Source organism: Sus scrofa, chromosome 1 (genome assembly GCF_000003025.6).
Source record: "Sus scrofa isolate TJ Tabasco breed Duroc chromosome 1, Sscrofa11.1, whole genome shotgun sequence".
Classification (NCBI taxonomy): domain Eukaryota; kingdom Metazoa; phylum Chordata; class Mammalia; order Artiodactyla; family Suidae; genus Sus; species Sus scrofa.
The window spans coordinates 14,153,092-14,168,516 of record NC_010443.5 but is presented as its reverse complement, the minus strand read 5'-3'; the positions used below and the strand labels follow the sequence as shown (position 1 = coordinate 14,168,516).

At 40.8% G+C, this 15,425-nt stretch overlaps 1 protein-coding gene across 1 annotated transcript in view; it reads right to left on the bottom strand.

Annotated features, from left to right (window-relative positions):
• The window catches only part of SYNE1 (spectrin repeat containing nuclear envelope protein 1), a 486,068-nt gene that overhangs the window by 33,195 nt on the left and 437,448 nt on the right, over nt 1–15,425 (bottom strand). Inside the window, 3 exon segments of the mRNA XM_021084410.1 lie at nt 1,497–1,647; nt 2,568–2,755; nt 11,979–12,141. Coding sequence (XP_020940069.1) covers nt 1,497–1,647; nt 2,568–2,755; nt 11,979–12,141 — 502 coding nt within the window.

Here is a 15,425-nt window from a genome sequence, read left to right as displayed (position 1 = left end):
ATGGGAAAAGAAACTTCAGATTAAAAAATGGTCAACTTCAGGCTACATCAGGGTCTCCATGAAATAAGAGATAGCTGAGAAATTAGGATTTCCTCCTATCACAGCGATAGAGCAGACTCAAGATCACGGAAACAGGCAAGGAACTGGAATCAGTTACTGAATTAGTCCTTCCTTTATGAAATGACTATCCTGCTGCTATTTTTGTTTCTGTAAAATTGAAAAAATCTTGGTGACTCAAGAATGGCCCTGCTCTTCATTTGTAATTAGGGATGGTTTATGATTTAAAATATGTGATCAATTCTGGATCCAATTCTCCTTTATCAATGATTTACATATATGTGCACTTATACATCTGAGACATGTTCTATTCTAGCATATATGTATATAGTCTAGTACTCCAGCTAGGATAAAAGACATCAAGAAAATATATTGGAAGATAGATGTTATAGAGTGGGAAGCTGTCATATATGAATCTTAGAAGGCTGATCTTCCTTTTTGTCTTTTTAGGGCCACACCTGCACCATATGGAGGTTCCCAGGCTAAGGGTAGAATTGGAGCTACAGGTGCCAGCCTACACCACAGCCACAGCAACGTGGAATCCGAGCCACGTCCAAGACCTACACCACAGCTCATGGCGACACCGGATTCTTAACCCACTGAGCGAGGGGGATCGAGTCCACATCCTCATGAATCCTAGTTGGCACGTTAACTGCTGAGCCACAAAGGGAACTCCCAGAAGTTTGATTTTAAAGACTTATGAAATCCAAAGAATGCCAAGGTCTTTTGGGGGGAAATCAGGATTCTTGTTTCCTAACAGAATTTCTCTTCATCACCACTTTATTTGTTTGTTTGTTTGTTTGTTTTTGGCCACGCTTGAGGCAGGTAGAAGTTCCTGGGACAGGGCTTTCACCCGAGCCACAGCAGAGACCCAAGCTGCTGCAGTGACAACACCAGGTCCTTAATCCACTGTGCCACAAGAGAACGCCTATTTGTTTTTTTTGGGTTTTTTGTTCTTGTTTTTTTTGTCTTTTTGTCTTTTTTCTTTTCTAGGGCCGCACTTGTGGCATATGGAGGTTCCCAGGCTAGGGGTCTAATCGGAGCTACAGCCGCCAGCCTACACCACAGCCACAGCAACCCGGGACCCGGGCCATGTCTGTGACCTACACCACTGCTCACGGCAACGCCAGATCCTTAACCCACTGAGCGAGGCCAGGGATCGAACCCTCAACCTCACGGTTCCTAGTCGGATTCGTTAACCACTGAGCCACGATGGGAACTCTTGTATTTGTAAGTCTTGATAACCTTAAAGTAAAAAACTCCTTTCTTCTTTGCCTACTTACTTAGTAATAACAAAGATGACCAGAAAGCCATCATCTGGCTGTTTGAACAAACAATATGTGGGTGAATAGCTAGGTTAGGTCTTGGGACACCAACGACCCATTAGCCGGCTACTCTCCTAGCAAAATACAGATGAAGTATTTGGAATTAGAAGTCACCTCAAATTTCTTTAGTTCTTCCTTGGCAACTGTATAGAGCACTCCGGAGGAGCTGGGGAAGGCAGCTATCCTTTCTGAAACCTTGAGCCAATCTTCAAAATGAGAATAGTCATCCAGAAACTTCTGCCACAATCGCCACGTCTCTTCAATTCTGAGACAGAAATGAAAGAACAGAATTTGACTGTTTGAGAAGGTTTATGCTCCACAGCCCTGTCTGATGCCTGCAACAGGATTAAGAGTGCCCAAGCAAGCAACTGGAGTGCCAAACAATAACCGTGCCTTGAGCCAAATGTGCCCAGACTGAAAAAGAAACAACTGTTTGAGCTAAAATGAAACAGCTGTGAGAGTGTGTGTGCGTGTGTGTGTGTGTGTTTAAACACACGTCCGGCAGCTCTGGATTTGGAATTAGTCAAACCGAGTATTACAAGCCCATGGTGTGAGTTGCTCTGGGGAGGTGCAAGGAAGTTCAAAAGTGCAACACCTTGCTTGCAGTGCACACTCATTGCAAGGTCCCACTGAACTAAAAACTACGGTTTGAAAATCCATTTAAGCCCAACATCAAAGGCACCCTTATCAAAATCAACCTGTGACAGCCGGACAAATATTAACCTCTGAATTCCCAGGAAAGTACAAAAATTATGTGCTTTAAATCATGGTGGTAATTTTCTCACACATCATTAGTTTTTACCACTTTGAATTTCAAAGGGCCTAAAGATAAGTCCTTTGTCTTATTATTTTGTTTTTAATATAAGAATGTTACTTCTCCACACCACCAATGCTGAAACATTATACTTGTTCAGCAATGGCATTATTTTCATATTTCTGAATTATATTTAGACCATTAGGTCAAGTGTAACTTGGCCTGTTATATTTACGTATTACCTTTATACCTACGTATTTTCCCAACTAATTGTAGATGATGGCAAGTCTGGGAAACCAAGGCTATTTTTGGACATTGCAACCAAAAGGCAATAGTGAACAATGGACACTCTGGGCAAGTTTTTTTTTTTTTTTTTTTTTTTTTTTTTTTGGTCCTTCCCCTTTCCCAACTGCTAGTATGTCCCAGCTTACTTGAGCCTTCTTTCCATGGACATGGCACAGATATTTCTCCATCGCCGGTCCAGGTTTCTTGTGGCCTGCTGGATGGAGTCACATTCGGCGTCCGTGGCACAGGCGTCACAGTCGTGCAGGAGAACCTCACACAAGTTAAGGACGGAGGCTACGCCTGTGCTGTGTTTCTCAATGTCTCTCTGGAGCTCCTAAGGGGAAGGAGATGGGCTTTATTAAAATCCTTGTGCACACATGGGAGAACCAGCGTCCACTGACTCCACAATGATTAGGCAAAACCTTGACACATGTTTCATTTCCTCGAATGCATGGGGTTTCTTCACCTTCCTTTATGAAATATGGCAAGCCCAAAAGTACGAGAAGATGAGTGTAGAAATATTTCGGCTATAGGAGAAAGGTCAAGGAGACTACGTCAACTATGTTGAGTATAACTAGCTTCTTGAGGGATGGAAAAATGAATCTTGCCCCAGACACTTCTTCACAGATCTGTCACTTCCATTCCAATCCACAGATCAATCAATCCGAGGAATCCATGATCTTCTGCTAAGAGCTGCCACTCAAAAACCGGAGTTTCTCTGCTTTGACCCCTAGCCTGGGAACCTCCATGTGCCGTGGCTGTGGCCCTAAAAAGACGAACAAGAAAAGACAGAAAAGAAAAACTGGGGTTTGATCTCCAAGGATCTGCAAGCTGTTTTAAATAGTTAATTTCATCATCATTAAAGGGAATCATGTTAAGGGACCTAGGTCTTCTATCATGTATGACATTATCAGCAGCAGCTTCCTCAGCGAGCAATTTTAAACACAGGACAGAAAGAGAAAGACTATGGTGATAAACAGGACATTAATACATATATATATACACATACATATACATATATGCAATTTATTCACTTTGCTGTGTACCTGAAACTTAAATGCCATTGTAAGTCAATTATACTCCAATAAATTTAAAAAAAAAATAACTAAAACTGAAATGGAATCTCAAGGAAAACAAAAACAAAACAAACAAAAAACCCACAAGGCATTGAAATTTCCCAGAGTTCTTCTATATGAGACGCATAGAAAGTAAATGCAAAATATACATTACTTTTTCTATGAGCTTTTAACTCAATTTGCTGAAAGCATTCCATCATTAAAGAGGAGGCTGATGGTGCTATGTTTGGTTTGCCCCATTCTCCAAGACCCTCGATGTGCTTTGCTTTTCTTTGATATAGTTCTTGAAAGTTACCTAGCTTTTCTCTTGGTAATTCCTCAATTTACTTAGACAGCTGGGATTTATTTATTCTTGTATGTATATTCTTCTTCCTATTTTCCTCCTTAACATCCTATTCCAATTTCTTCTATACAAATATCAGCTTATTGTTGAATGGAATATCAGTGCCTTTGATTAATTTTGGAGATTTTTACAAACTAGACATAAGGAAATAAATTCAGGGTTCCCATGGTTGCTCAGTGGTAACAAACCCAACTAGTATCCATAAGAATGTGGGTTCAATCTCTGGCGTTGCCTTGAGCTGTGGTGTAAGAGCCTGGGAACCTCCACATGTGGTGGGTGAGGCCCTAAAAAAAAAAAAAATTATGTTTCTTCTGTGATGGATGTAGAGCTATCTTTTCAAAATAATGATTTCATTTCCTTCAGATACATATCCAAAAGAGGAACTGCTAGATCATATGGTAGTTCTATTTTTAATTTTTTAGTAGTTCCATTTTCTAATTTTAATTTTTTGAGGAAACTTTGTATTATTTTCCATCTTGGTGGCACCAATTTACATTCTCACCAACAGTGCACAAATGTTCCATTTTTTCCACATCCTTGCCAGTACTTCTTATCCCTTGTTTTTTAATAACAACCAATCTAACAGGTGTGAGGTAATATCTCATTGTGGTTTTGAGTTGCATTTCCATGATGATTAGTGATGTTGACCATCTTTTCATGTACCTGTTGGCAATTTGAGTATCTTCTTTGGAAAAAAAAAATGTCTATTCAGGTCCTTTGCCCATTTTTTAAATGGAATACTTTGTTTTTTTGCTATCGAGTTATAGGACCTCCTTGCATATTTTAGATATTAACCCCTTATTAGATAATTGGTTTGCAAATATTTTCTCCCATTCTTAGGTTGCCTTTGCATTTGGTTGATCATTAATTTTGTTGTGCAAAAGCTTCAGAGTTTGATTTAGTTCCACCTGTTTCTTTTTGGTTTTGTTGGTCATGCTCTCACAAATCATTGCCAAGACCAACGTCAAAGAGCCTTTTCTCTATGTTTTCCTCCAGGTTTAAAGTCTTATATTTAAGTCTTGGAGTTCCCATTGTGGCTCAGCAGATTAAGAACCCAACACAAACTCTGTGAGGATGCAGGTTTGACCCCTGGCCTTGCTCAGTGAGTTAAGGATCTGTCATTGCCTCAAGCTGTGGCATCTAAGTCACAAATATATCTCGAAACTGGTGTTGCTGTGGCTGTGGTGTAGGCCTACAGCTACAGCTCTGATTCAACCCCTGGCCTGGGAACTTCCAAATGCTGCAGGTGAGGCTATAAAAAGAAAAAAAAGTCTTTAATCCACTTGGTTATTTTTCTAAGCCATGTAAGATAGAAGTCCAGCTTAACTCTTTTGCATGTGAATATCCAATTTTCCCAACATAATTTTTTGAATAAATGATCTCTTTCCCACTGAGTATTCTTATTAGTCAAATAGTCATTGACCATACATGTGTGGGTTTGTATCTGGACTCTATTCCATTCCATTGGCCTACATATCTGCTTTTATGCCAGCACCATACTGTTTTGATTACTATAGCTTTGAATACATTTTGAAATCAGAAAGTGTGATGCCTCCAGATTTGTTCTTTCCCCAGAACTGCTTTGGCTCTTAGAGGTCTTTTTTGGTTCCATATGACTTTTAGGAATTTTTGTTTATTTCTTTAAAATGTGTCATTGGACCCTTGACAGAGATTGCATTGAATCTACAGATGGCTTTGGTTGTATGCATATTTTAGCAATATTAATTCTTCCAATCTGGTGTCTTTCCATTTACTGGTGTTTTCTTCAGTGCCTTTCATCAATGTCTGATAGTGTTGGTGTACAGATTTTTCATTTCCATGGTTAAATTTATTCCTAAGTATTTTATTATTTTTGACGCTATTGTAAATAGGACTGTTTCCCTTGTTTATTTTCCAGATAATTCACTGTTAGTGTACAGTAACACAATTATTTTTGTATGTTGAATTTGTATCATACAAGTTTCCTGAATTTTTTATTATTTATAACAGTCTCTTGATGGAGCCTTTAGTATTTTTCTATATATAAGACCATGTCATCTGTAAACAGAGACTATTTTACATCTTCCTTTCTGATTTGGAGCCCTTTTATTTCTTTTTCTTACCTGATTTCTCTGGCAAGGACTTCTAATGCTATGTTGATTTGAACTGGTGAGAGTAGATACCCTTGTCTTGTGATCTTAGAGGAAAATCTTTCAAATTTTTACCACTGAGTATGATGTCAGCTGTGGGCTTGTCATATATACCTCTTATCATGTTGATGTCCAATTCTTCTGTACCAGTTTCTTGAGTTATTTTCATTTGAATTATTATTTGAATTTTTTTGCATCTATTGTGATGATCCTGTGATTTTTATCTTTCATTCTGGTAATGTGATGTATTACATTTACTGATTTGCATATGTTGAATCATTCTTGCACTCCAGGGACGAATCCAACTTAATCACAGTGTATAATCCTTTTAATGTGGTGCCGAGTTTGGTTTGCTAAGGCTTTGTTGAGAATTTCTTTTGCATCTATATTCTTCAGGGCTATTGGCTGATAGTTTTCATAGGGTGCCCTAATCTGGGTTTGGTATCAGGGTAATGCTAGCCTCATAAAATGAGTCAGAGAATATTCCTTTCCCTTCAATTTTTTAGAAGAATGAGATGAACTAGCTGTAAATGTTTGGTAGAGTTCACTTGTGAAACCATCTGGTCCTGGACATTTTTTTGTTGGCAGGTCTTCGATTATTGATTTAGCCTCCTTATTCATTATTGCTCTGTTCAGATTTTCTATTTCTTCACAATTCAGTCTTGGTAGGTTGTTTGCTTCTAGGAATTATCCATTTCTCCTAGATTATCCTATTTGCGGCCTTATCATTGTTCATAGTAATCTCTAATAATACTTGGTATTTTTTGTAATGTCCTCATTTTCATTTAATATTTTTATGTATTTGGGTCCTCTCTTTTTTCTTAGTTACTCTATCTAAAAGTTTTGCCAATTTTGTTTAAAGTTTTTTTTTTTTTTTTTTTTTTTTTTTTTTTTTTTTTTTTTGGCCTCACTTGCGGCATGTGGAAGTTCTCAGGCCAGGGAGCAAACCTGAGCCACAGGAGTGACAATGCCAAATCCTTAACAGCTAGGCCCCCAGGGAACTCCCAGATATTTCTTTCATTTCTCTTTTAGTTTCTTCTTTAATATACTGGCTGTTTAGGAGTGTGTTGTTTACTTTCATGTACTTGTCAATTTTTCAGCTTCCTTATTTATTAATTTCTAGTCTAATATCATTGTGGTTGGAAAATATACTTGGTATAATTCTATTTTCTTGAGACTTGTTTTGTGGTCTAACATACAGTCTGTCCTGGAAAATGTTCTATGCTCTGACATTGGTGTGAGGTGGGGGTAAGCTGCTAGCTAGGCCCTACAATCACCTCTGGTTGGGTGAGGTCACCTGGCACGGAAGTGCCACTGGTTGGACCCTGTGATGGGCAGAGCTACAGGCTGGGCTCTGTAATTATTTTTGGTGGGGCCTCAAGCCGTACTCTCAGATCAGATGGTGCTACTGACTGGTTCTGTGCTCAAGTGGGGTCTCAGGCTGTGCTGTGTGATCATGCAGGGCTGCAGGCTATGCCCTAGAGTTGGGCAGGGCCACAGTCTAGGTTACCATCAAGTAGGTCACTGGCTGTGCTCTTGTGCTGGGCAAGATTGCTGACCAGGATCTCCAGTTAGGCAAGCTCTCCAGCTGAATCCCACAGTGAGTAGACCTAGAGATTGCGCTCCATGGTTGAGCAGCCTTGTTGTCTAGGCTTTCTTGTTGGGTGGGTCTATAGGCTATCCTTGGTGACTAGATAAGGTCAGACAAGGTTAAAGGCTATGTTCAGCAATCACACAAGACCCTGGGTTGAACTCTACTGCTGAATAGGGTTGTAGGTTGAGCTCTGAAGCTGCCCAGATCACAGTTCAGGCTCTCTGGTTATGCAAGGCCAGAGGCCATGCTCAACAGTTGGTAGGGCTGCTAGATTGGCTCCCTGCCCAGGCAAGACTGTTGGATGGGCTCCCTGGCTGCCTAGGTTCCCTGGCTGGGCTTCTTGGTGGGGTGGGATGGAGACCATACTCAGCTGTTGGGCAGGGCTGGGAATTTGCTTCCCTGCCCAGGCCGGTTGGTAGAAGGAGCCCAAGGCCAGTATGGCCAGTTGTCTGGGGACTCAAATCAAGCAGAACTGCCAACTGAGTTTCCAGGCCAGACAGGGCCACTGGCTGGGCTCTATTGGTGAGCAGATGCTGCCTGGGATCTCTTCTTGGGCACAGTTGCAAGATAGAATGCAGTCCTGAGAGATCTGGGTATAGGTGCTGTTAAGCCCCCACACCCCTTCTCAATCTATCATATCCACAGATTTCTTGAGTGATCCTCTTGAAGTGAGACCTAAGTGGGCTTCCTGGGAAGGTTCATGAAATGCTGGGGAAGCTGGATGTCCACTGTGACCTCTCTTTTCCCACTGGAGAAACCACAGGCCCAGGGACCTCTTAGAGCAATGCTGCGCCAGCCTGCAGAGAGTGATGTGCCCAGAGTGCAGCCACTCTTCTTCCCTTCTGATACCCTTCTTCTCAGTCTCTGAGGTCCAGGGCGGGTGCTGCAGCCTCACTCTGGGGTCTGGGATTTTCACAGTCGTGTCTCATCTAAGGAGAGCTGGCTGTTTACCTTCTTGTGAGGGGGACAGAAGTCAGATGGCTTATGCCACCATCTTGATGATGTCACTCCCACATACTTTTGCATCTGTCTCAGAGCAGAGACTCATGGGGGAACCACTGTGGAAACTGGTGCTGGTGTACGAAACCCAGAACTCTGATGGCTTGCTGGAGATTAAGTGTGGACAACCCTGACAGACCCAGTCATAGGGCCCCCGCCCCCAATTTCATGAGCTTTACCTCCAGGACCTTGACTAGGTTCCCACAGTAAACACTGGAGAAAAGTCTCCTTGTGCTTCTGCTCAAAAGTTTTTGTTAAAAATCAAGACATAAAATAGGCCTGAGGGGTTTTACAATTATACAAGTACCCTAATCCAGATGGCAATTTTTGTCTCCACTTTAATTTCCACAAGTAATGGTCTAGAATTTTCACAAAGTGTCTCCAAATTTATGCTTTTTCTTTTATAACAGGGAGAAATTTGATAAAACGTTCTCTGAACGTTCTCAAGTCTACATATATTTCTCTCAATTAAATCTATAAGAAGCCAGTGCATTGGCAAGAGAAATACACACTTCTTGCAACGGGAACTCCTACCTCTATATTTCTAAGTAACATGTTTTTATATGTGACTATTTCTTGATTTTTAAATGTTAGACATTATTGGTGCTTCCCTAGTAGAGAAGAAATACATTTCTACACGACATGACTCATGGGGCTCCAATGACTGTTTTAGCATATCTTACAGCTACAGCAATAATCATTTCTTTGCATGATTATGTTTTATTTTTACTATTTTTTCACATTGTATAACAGAATATGCTGTATTTTTTTTCTTATATAACATTTCTTTCTCTATAATCAAAGTTCTCCATCTTTCCCCACCACTCCCTCCCCTTTTTTCTCTTTAAAATTTGTACGGCTAACTTCTACTCTTTCTCTTATGGTGCCAATAAAACTCCTTCCAGGATGGTTCAGCTCATCAGGTAATCTAATTCAACTGCTTTCCTCCCTGGAGATGTAAGTATAGTGCCCAGACTCCTGTCTGGACACTCTCTCTAGGCTGCAATACCACTGCCATCCGGGACTTCCCTTTACCATCATCTTGGGGAATTCCTTCTCTTCCTCCCAGGTTTCCCTCTCATTTCAGCATATGTAGCATATCTTTCATTAGCTTCCTGTGAATGTGTACATAGGAGGTAAGTGTTTTATTTATTAAATGGCAGATAAAATAATTCTAAATCATAAAATTTTTCACAGCCTTTTGAAGGCATTGTGCCATTGTCTACCAGCTTCCAGCATTGTTTTGGAGAAATCAAACTTTTCCACCTTGGAAACCTTAAAATCTTCTCTTTATTCTTCATGTTCTGAAATTTCTTAATAGCTTTGGTTTTGCATTTTCCTGGGCGCTTGTAGGGTTTGTTCTCTAGAAGTGTGTAGTTTTCGGCTTGGAAAATTTTTTCTACATTACTAATTCGATCCATTTTCTTTATCTTTAGGGGATGGGGGTAGTTTAATGGAATAACTGAACTAGTTTTTGAAACTCCTTGCCATCAATACTAGCTGCACTGTAAATCTGGCTAGTGACACTGTGGGAAGGGATGCAGTAGAGTGGGCCTCATACCTTTCACTTAATCTATTTTTAATAGAGTGGCTTCAACATTGCTGGCATCCTGCATCTTTAAACCCAAAGTCCCTCTGGTTTCCTTGTCCAGAGAGTAAATGAAGCAGTTACCTGCCTAGCTGGGCTCAGGGGGAATCTGTCTGTCTAACCATTCCTTTTTCAGACTTTCAGGCAATCTTCCATGTAAAGCCCTACAGACTTGATATTTCTATTTCTTGAGTGAACCTTCCGGGAATGCTGCGGCATGAATTGGCTGTCTTCATCCTGCGTTCTGCTAGCCCCTTCACTCTTCCTCTATCTACTTTCTATCTTCCAGATTCTCTTGGATGTCTGTCAGCTCTATCATCTTCTCTCCTGTTCTCTTTGTGGATTTTGACCTTTAATCTTTGTACTGGCATTTATTGGGGTGCTAATAATCGGTGCAAATATAAATGCATGTAATCATTTTTCCATGTTTAAGTAGAGACTGCTTTGATTTTCTTATATTCACTAAATTGCAATATTGATCATTGGTATTTTAACTCTTAGCACGTCTAGATATCATTACATGTTCTCCAGGAGGCTTTGGGGAACTGGCAGCCAACCACAACCCCCCCAGCGTTAGTTAATCATCAGAATTTCAAACATCAGAGAGTCCATGACAAGGTTTTAATTTTACAAAAACTGAAAAATGTCCTGTTAACAAATTCTTGAAAAAGAAATGCTAATTTAAATATCAAAGTAACCCACCACCTAAATATTGTATCTTAATATCTACCCTCTTTGATTTAAACAGTTTGTAAAGCATAAAAACTGTTTCATAGGATTGCAGAAATAGGTCTGTTTGGACATTTTTTTTTTTAAAGTGAAGCAACTTGAATATATTGTGATGGAAATAATCAGAATGTGGGTGGAATTTTCGAGGACAATCTAAAAGCATGGAGAGGAGTTCCCGTTGTGGTGCAGTGGTTAACGAATCCGACTAAGAACCATGAGGTTTCAGGTTCGATCCCTGCCCTTGCTCAGTGGGTTAACGATCCGGCGTTGCCGTGAGCTGTGGTGTAGGTCGCAGACGCGGCTCGGATCCCGCGTTGCTGTGGCTCTGGCGTAGGCCGGCAGCTACAGCTCCGATTAGACCCCTAGCCTGGGAATCTCCATATGCCGCAAGAGCGGCCCAAGAAATGGCAAAAAAAAAAATAAAATAAAATAAAAAATAAAATAAAAAAATAAAAAAATAAAAGCATGGAGAAGCCATACTTCATGTTTATTATTCATATTACTGGCAGCTGGAGTCTGCGATGCTGAGTAACAATAAGCAAAATCCCTTCTGTATATATTTTTCAGGGTTGCCCTCTTTGCTTTGTTAGGTTGTATATTGTATGCCGTTTGCTGCACATACAAAGGTGAAATTATACTATGTGTTCAGCAGGTTATGCAATCCTCCTTGCAAAATGAAATTATTTTAGACTCTAACAACTTGAAGTATGCACTGAAATCTTTTTCAGAACACTATACACAAGGGGAAAAAAGGCTCCTTTCTATGTTGATGGTTGCAGGTTAGTGACCCACAAATACATAAACAAAACTGTCAGCCCTGTGTTGGATACATCATCGTAGCTCAACCAAAACTACCATCTTTGATGGCTTCTTGGAGGACCAGTGACATTAACCCTATGAGGGTAGATCTTCCCCGAAGAAAACTTTGTGGTGACCTGGAAATGTGCCCCTGACAGCTGTCTAGTCAACGCCTCCCCTTTCTCACCAATCCTGCTGAGCTTCCTTCAGATTTTCCATCTCACACTCACCTCTCTAATCTGGTCAGGAGGACAGATATTCAAGAACCTATTCACCTTCTGGCCATTGTTCTATATTTTACCTGCTGCTCATTCAGCTTTCGCTGTATTTCTTCGGAGTTGCAGGAATCGTAGACTATCGGCTTGGCCAGCTCTGACTCGATGTGGGCCAGCCACGTTCTCAGGCTGCTCATGTTCTTATCCAGCTGCTGCACAGCAACCAAGGTCTCCTTCAGCTTCTTTACCCTGTGGGCAGAGAACCAGACATGTCAACTTCAAGGGAGGCCTCGCTTACATCTCCCTCGGGGCAGCAAAGGGTCTAAAGCCAAAGTCCTCCTGGCTCAGCCGCCTACTGGCTGTGTGACTGTGGGGAGGTGTATACCCTCCCTGTGTCTCTGTTTCCTCATCTATAAAAAGAAGATGATGTAAGGGTACCCGGGAAATTTAAATGAGGCAGATAGCGGAAGGTGCCATAGTAATGATGACTTTCACAAATAATACAAAATCTATACCTCTCTGAAGAATACCTGGGAGAAGAAAATGAACATTTCCAATAGACTGTCACCAAACAGACTGCAAGATCCACAGTTCTGGTCAATGCAGCCCCACTGGGATGGATTTCAGCAAATGTGTGGTGGAAACACAGTTAAAAGAAGAAAGCACAGGGAGTTTTGGTGGTGGTGCAGTGGGTTAAGAACCTGATGGCAGAGGCATGGGTGGCTATGATGGTGTGGGTTTGATCCCTGGCCTGGCACAGTGGGTTAAAGGATTCAGTGTTGCTGCACCTGCAGCTCAGATTCAGTCCCTGGCCAGGGAACTTCCACATGCCAAGGGAAGGGGCATAAAAAAAAAAAAAAAAAAAAAAAAAAAAAAAAAAAAAAAAAGAAAAGAAAAGAAAGCGCACTTAAGATAAACATCAGTGAGTTATTACATGCACTTTAGCAAATTGAGTTTTACTGATGCCAGATCACACTAAAGATCTTTTGGATTATAAGTAGGTTCGAGATCGACCCCTAGCCAACCTTCCATCTGCACAGCCAAATCATTTGGTGTACAGTATTCGCTACTGTGCATGTTCAAATAACAACAACAATAACAACAAACTGTTTTTCCTCTCTCTCCAGGAAGGAGTAAAAACCCATTAAAAAAGACGTCATTTATCTAACAATCATGTGTGGACACCTTATGCGTAAGATGCCAGAAAGACAAAAGAAATGACTTGATTATCTTCCTAACAAAATGTACATACAACCTGACCAGAAATCTGGACATGGAGACAATGAAATACAGCCAAGTACAGTAATAACTAAAGAAATGAGCTAGTCTCTGGCTAATAAACAAGGGGTGATTTCTGGTACAGCCCTTCTGTAACAGTCAGTTCTGCTTTTAGACTATGAGTTTTTATTTTAGACCTTTTGGTTCAGGAAATGTGGTCACCTTCAGACACTGCTCCTACAGAAATGGATGGCAGATGACCAAAGTGCTTCCATCTCCGAGGCTAAGTTGGCTCAGTTCAAGAGTATCTGCTTGGAAAAAATGTCAAGAGCAACATGACTTTTAAAGCTCTAGGGGTGTGATAGATTTCAAGGCAGGGGATCTGCAGGAGAATGTTCTCAAAGACGGACAACATGCGCTCAGAATCACTTAGGATTTCTTAACTCTATTGCTTTCGGGTAGTAAAGAAATGATTCTCAAGCTAGGACTAGTACGGACCACTTACGGCTGCTAGACTACACTGTTAACTCTCCCCAACACTCCCGACCCCACCCCTGATGACTCTGAGAGGCTCCTCTGGACAGGAGCCACCTCTCTGAAGAAAATGTCTCATAACCAGAGTATTTTGAGCATTTTTATTCAGTTTTAATTGCTTAAAACTGATGTCACCACTTCTATTACAGTTACTGTAAACCAATGTTCCTCTCTCAAATGAAAAATCTAGTCACCTAGTCCAAGACATAATCACTTTTCCTCTTTGACATACAAGTGCTTAAAAGGAGATTCATTATAATAGGTTCTGATAATAATATCTATATCTCACTAATTATAATAATAATAATACCTGGAGTTCCCTTCATGGCACATTTTTTCAAAATATGCATTTGAAAATTATATTCATTCTATTGATAAGGAATAGAAAATGTGTTGCGGTATGTCTATCATGTCTCCTAATTCCATTCAAGATAAGACTTCTCTAATTAGCTTCATAAGGAGACTCTGTACCCTGTCTCCGGGGCATTCCAAGGCGTTCACCTTGATCGATAATTCCAAGAACTGTTATATACAACCCACTCATATTTCTCTGATACAGCAGAAAAATTCACCCAGTCACTGGGTCACAGCACCAGTTAGTGAATGACAGTTTTAGAATAGCTACTGGGTGTAAATTTTAAGGTGCATATTCTACCAATGCCCATGGCACGGGCTTGGGATTTCGTATGACTTTGGCCATCCTGCTTTAGTGTCCTAGACGGAGAGGACAGTTTATAATCAGTAAACCTACTGGAACAGGACTGCAGAATGGCTCACTGCACTGAGATGTTTGCCCTGGTTTTACCCCAGTAACAATGTCCTTGTGGGAACCTCTCTCCCTCGACCAGACCAACTTCCTGTCTCCAGATGTGGCAGGATCCAAACGCTGACCATGCTTTGGGAGGGGGTTTTACAGCAAACTCATAACATGACCTGGGTTTTGTGTGGAGCTCGAGGCTGGAAGGGTGCCTCACTCAGTGCCTGCTTCCTTCTTACCCTGTTCAAACTCCCTGGTACTGTTTACGCCCATGTTTCTCTTCCTCATGGACGTTCCTGGAAAAGCTGGAAGTGTGAATTTCCACTTTTGGTTTCCTCTTTCTGCTTCTGTCTGCCATACAAAGCTCAGTGCCTTGCACAAAGTTGGGTACTATTTAAATACCTGCTAAACATTAATAATTAGTATTCTAAGACCATTTATCTTGTTAATATATTTTAATTTATTTGCTATTAAATGCATACTTAAAATTTCCTCTAGGTCCAATATTTTCAAATGATCTATTTCAGGACTAACATTCATTCATTTTCTTGGTTCAAAATGCACTTACAAAAATGATCACAAGATCCAAGGCACAAAGGGATATGGGTAAACACTGTTCCACTGGATGTTGTCTACAGTAGCGAAATAATTCACAGGATTAGCAGTCTTGTATATAACACTGTACGGTTCCAATAGTCAGAGCAGTTAATGCTCTGTGTCAAGGGCAATGTGACACGGAAAAGCTTGTTCATATCGTCCATTAGGGACAGGTTCCTCTTTCAAATGAATGTGTAAATCTTAGTGAAGTCAGTGAGGGTGAACATTTAAGTGGTTCTCCTTTCTCATTTTCTAAAAAGTATATTTGACTACAAATAAAATACACCACGGGGGAGCGGATGTGAGCTGAGAGGAAGTGGGGACCAAGCTCCCATACATCTTCTTTGTGCTTATTAAACTTGGTATTTGCTGGACAACGATCATTCTTTTTTGTGTGTGTGTGAGAAATGTACCCCTGTCCCCCTTG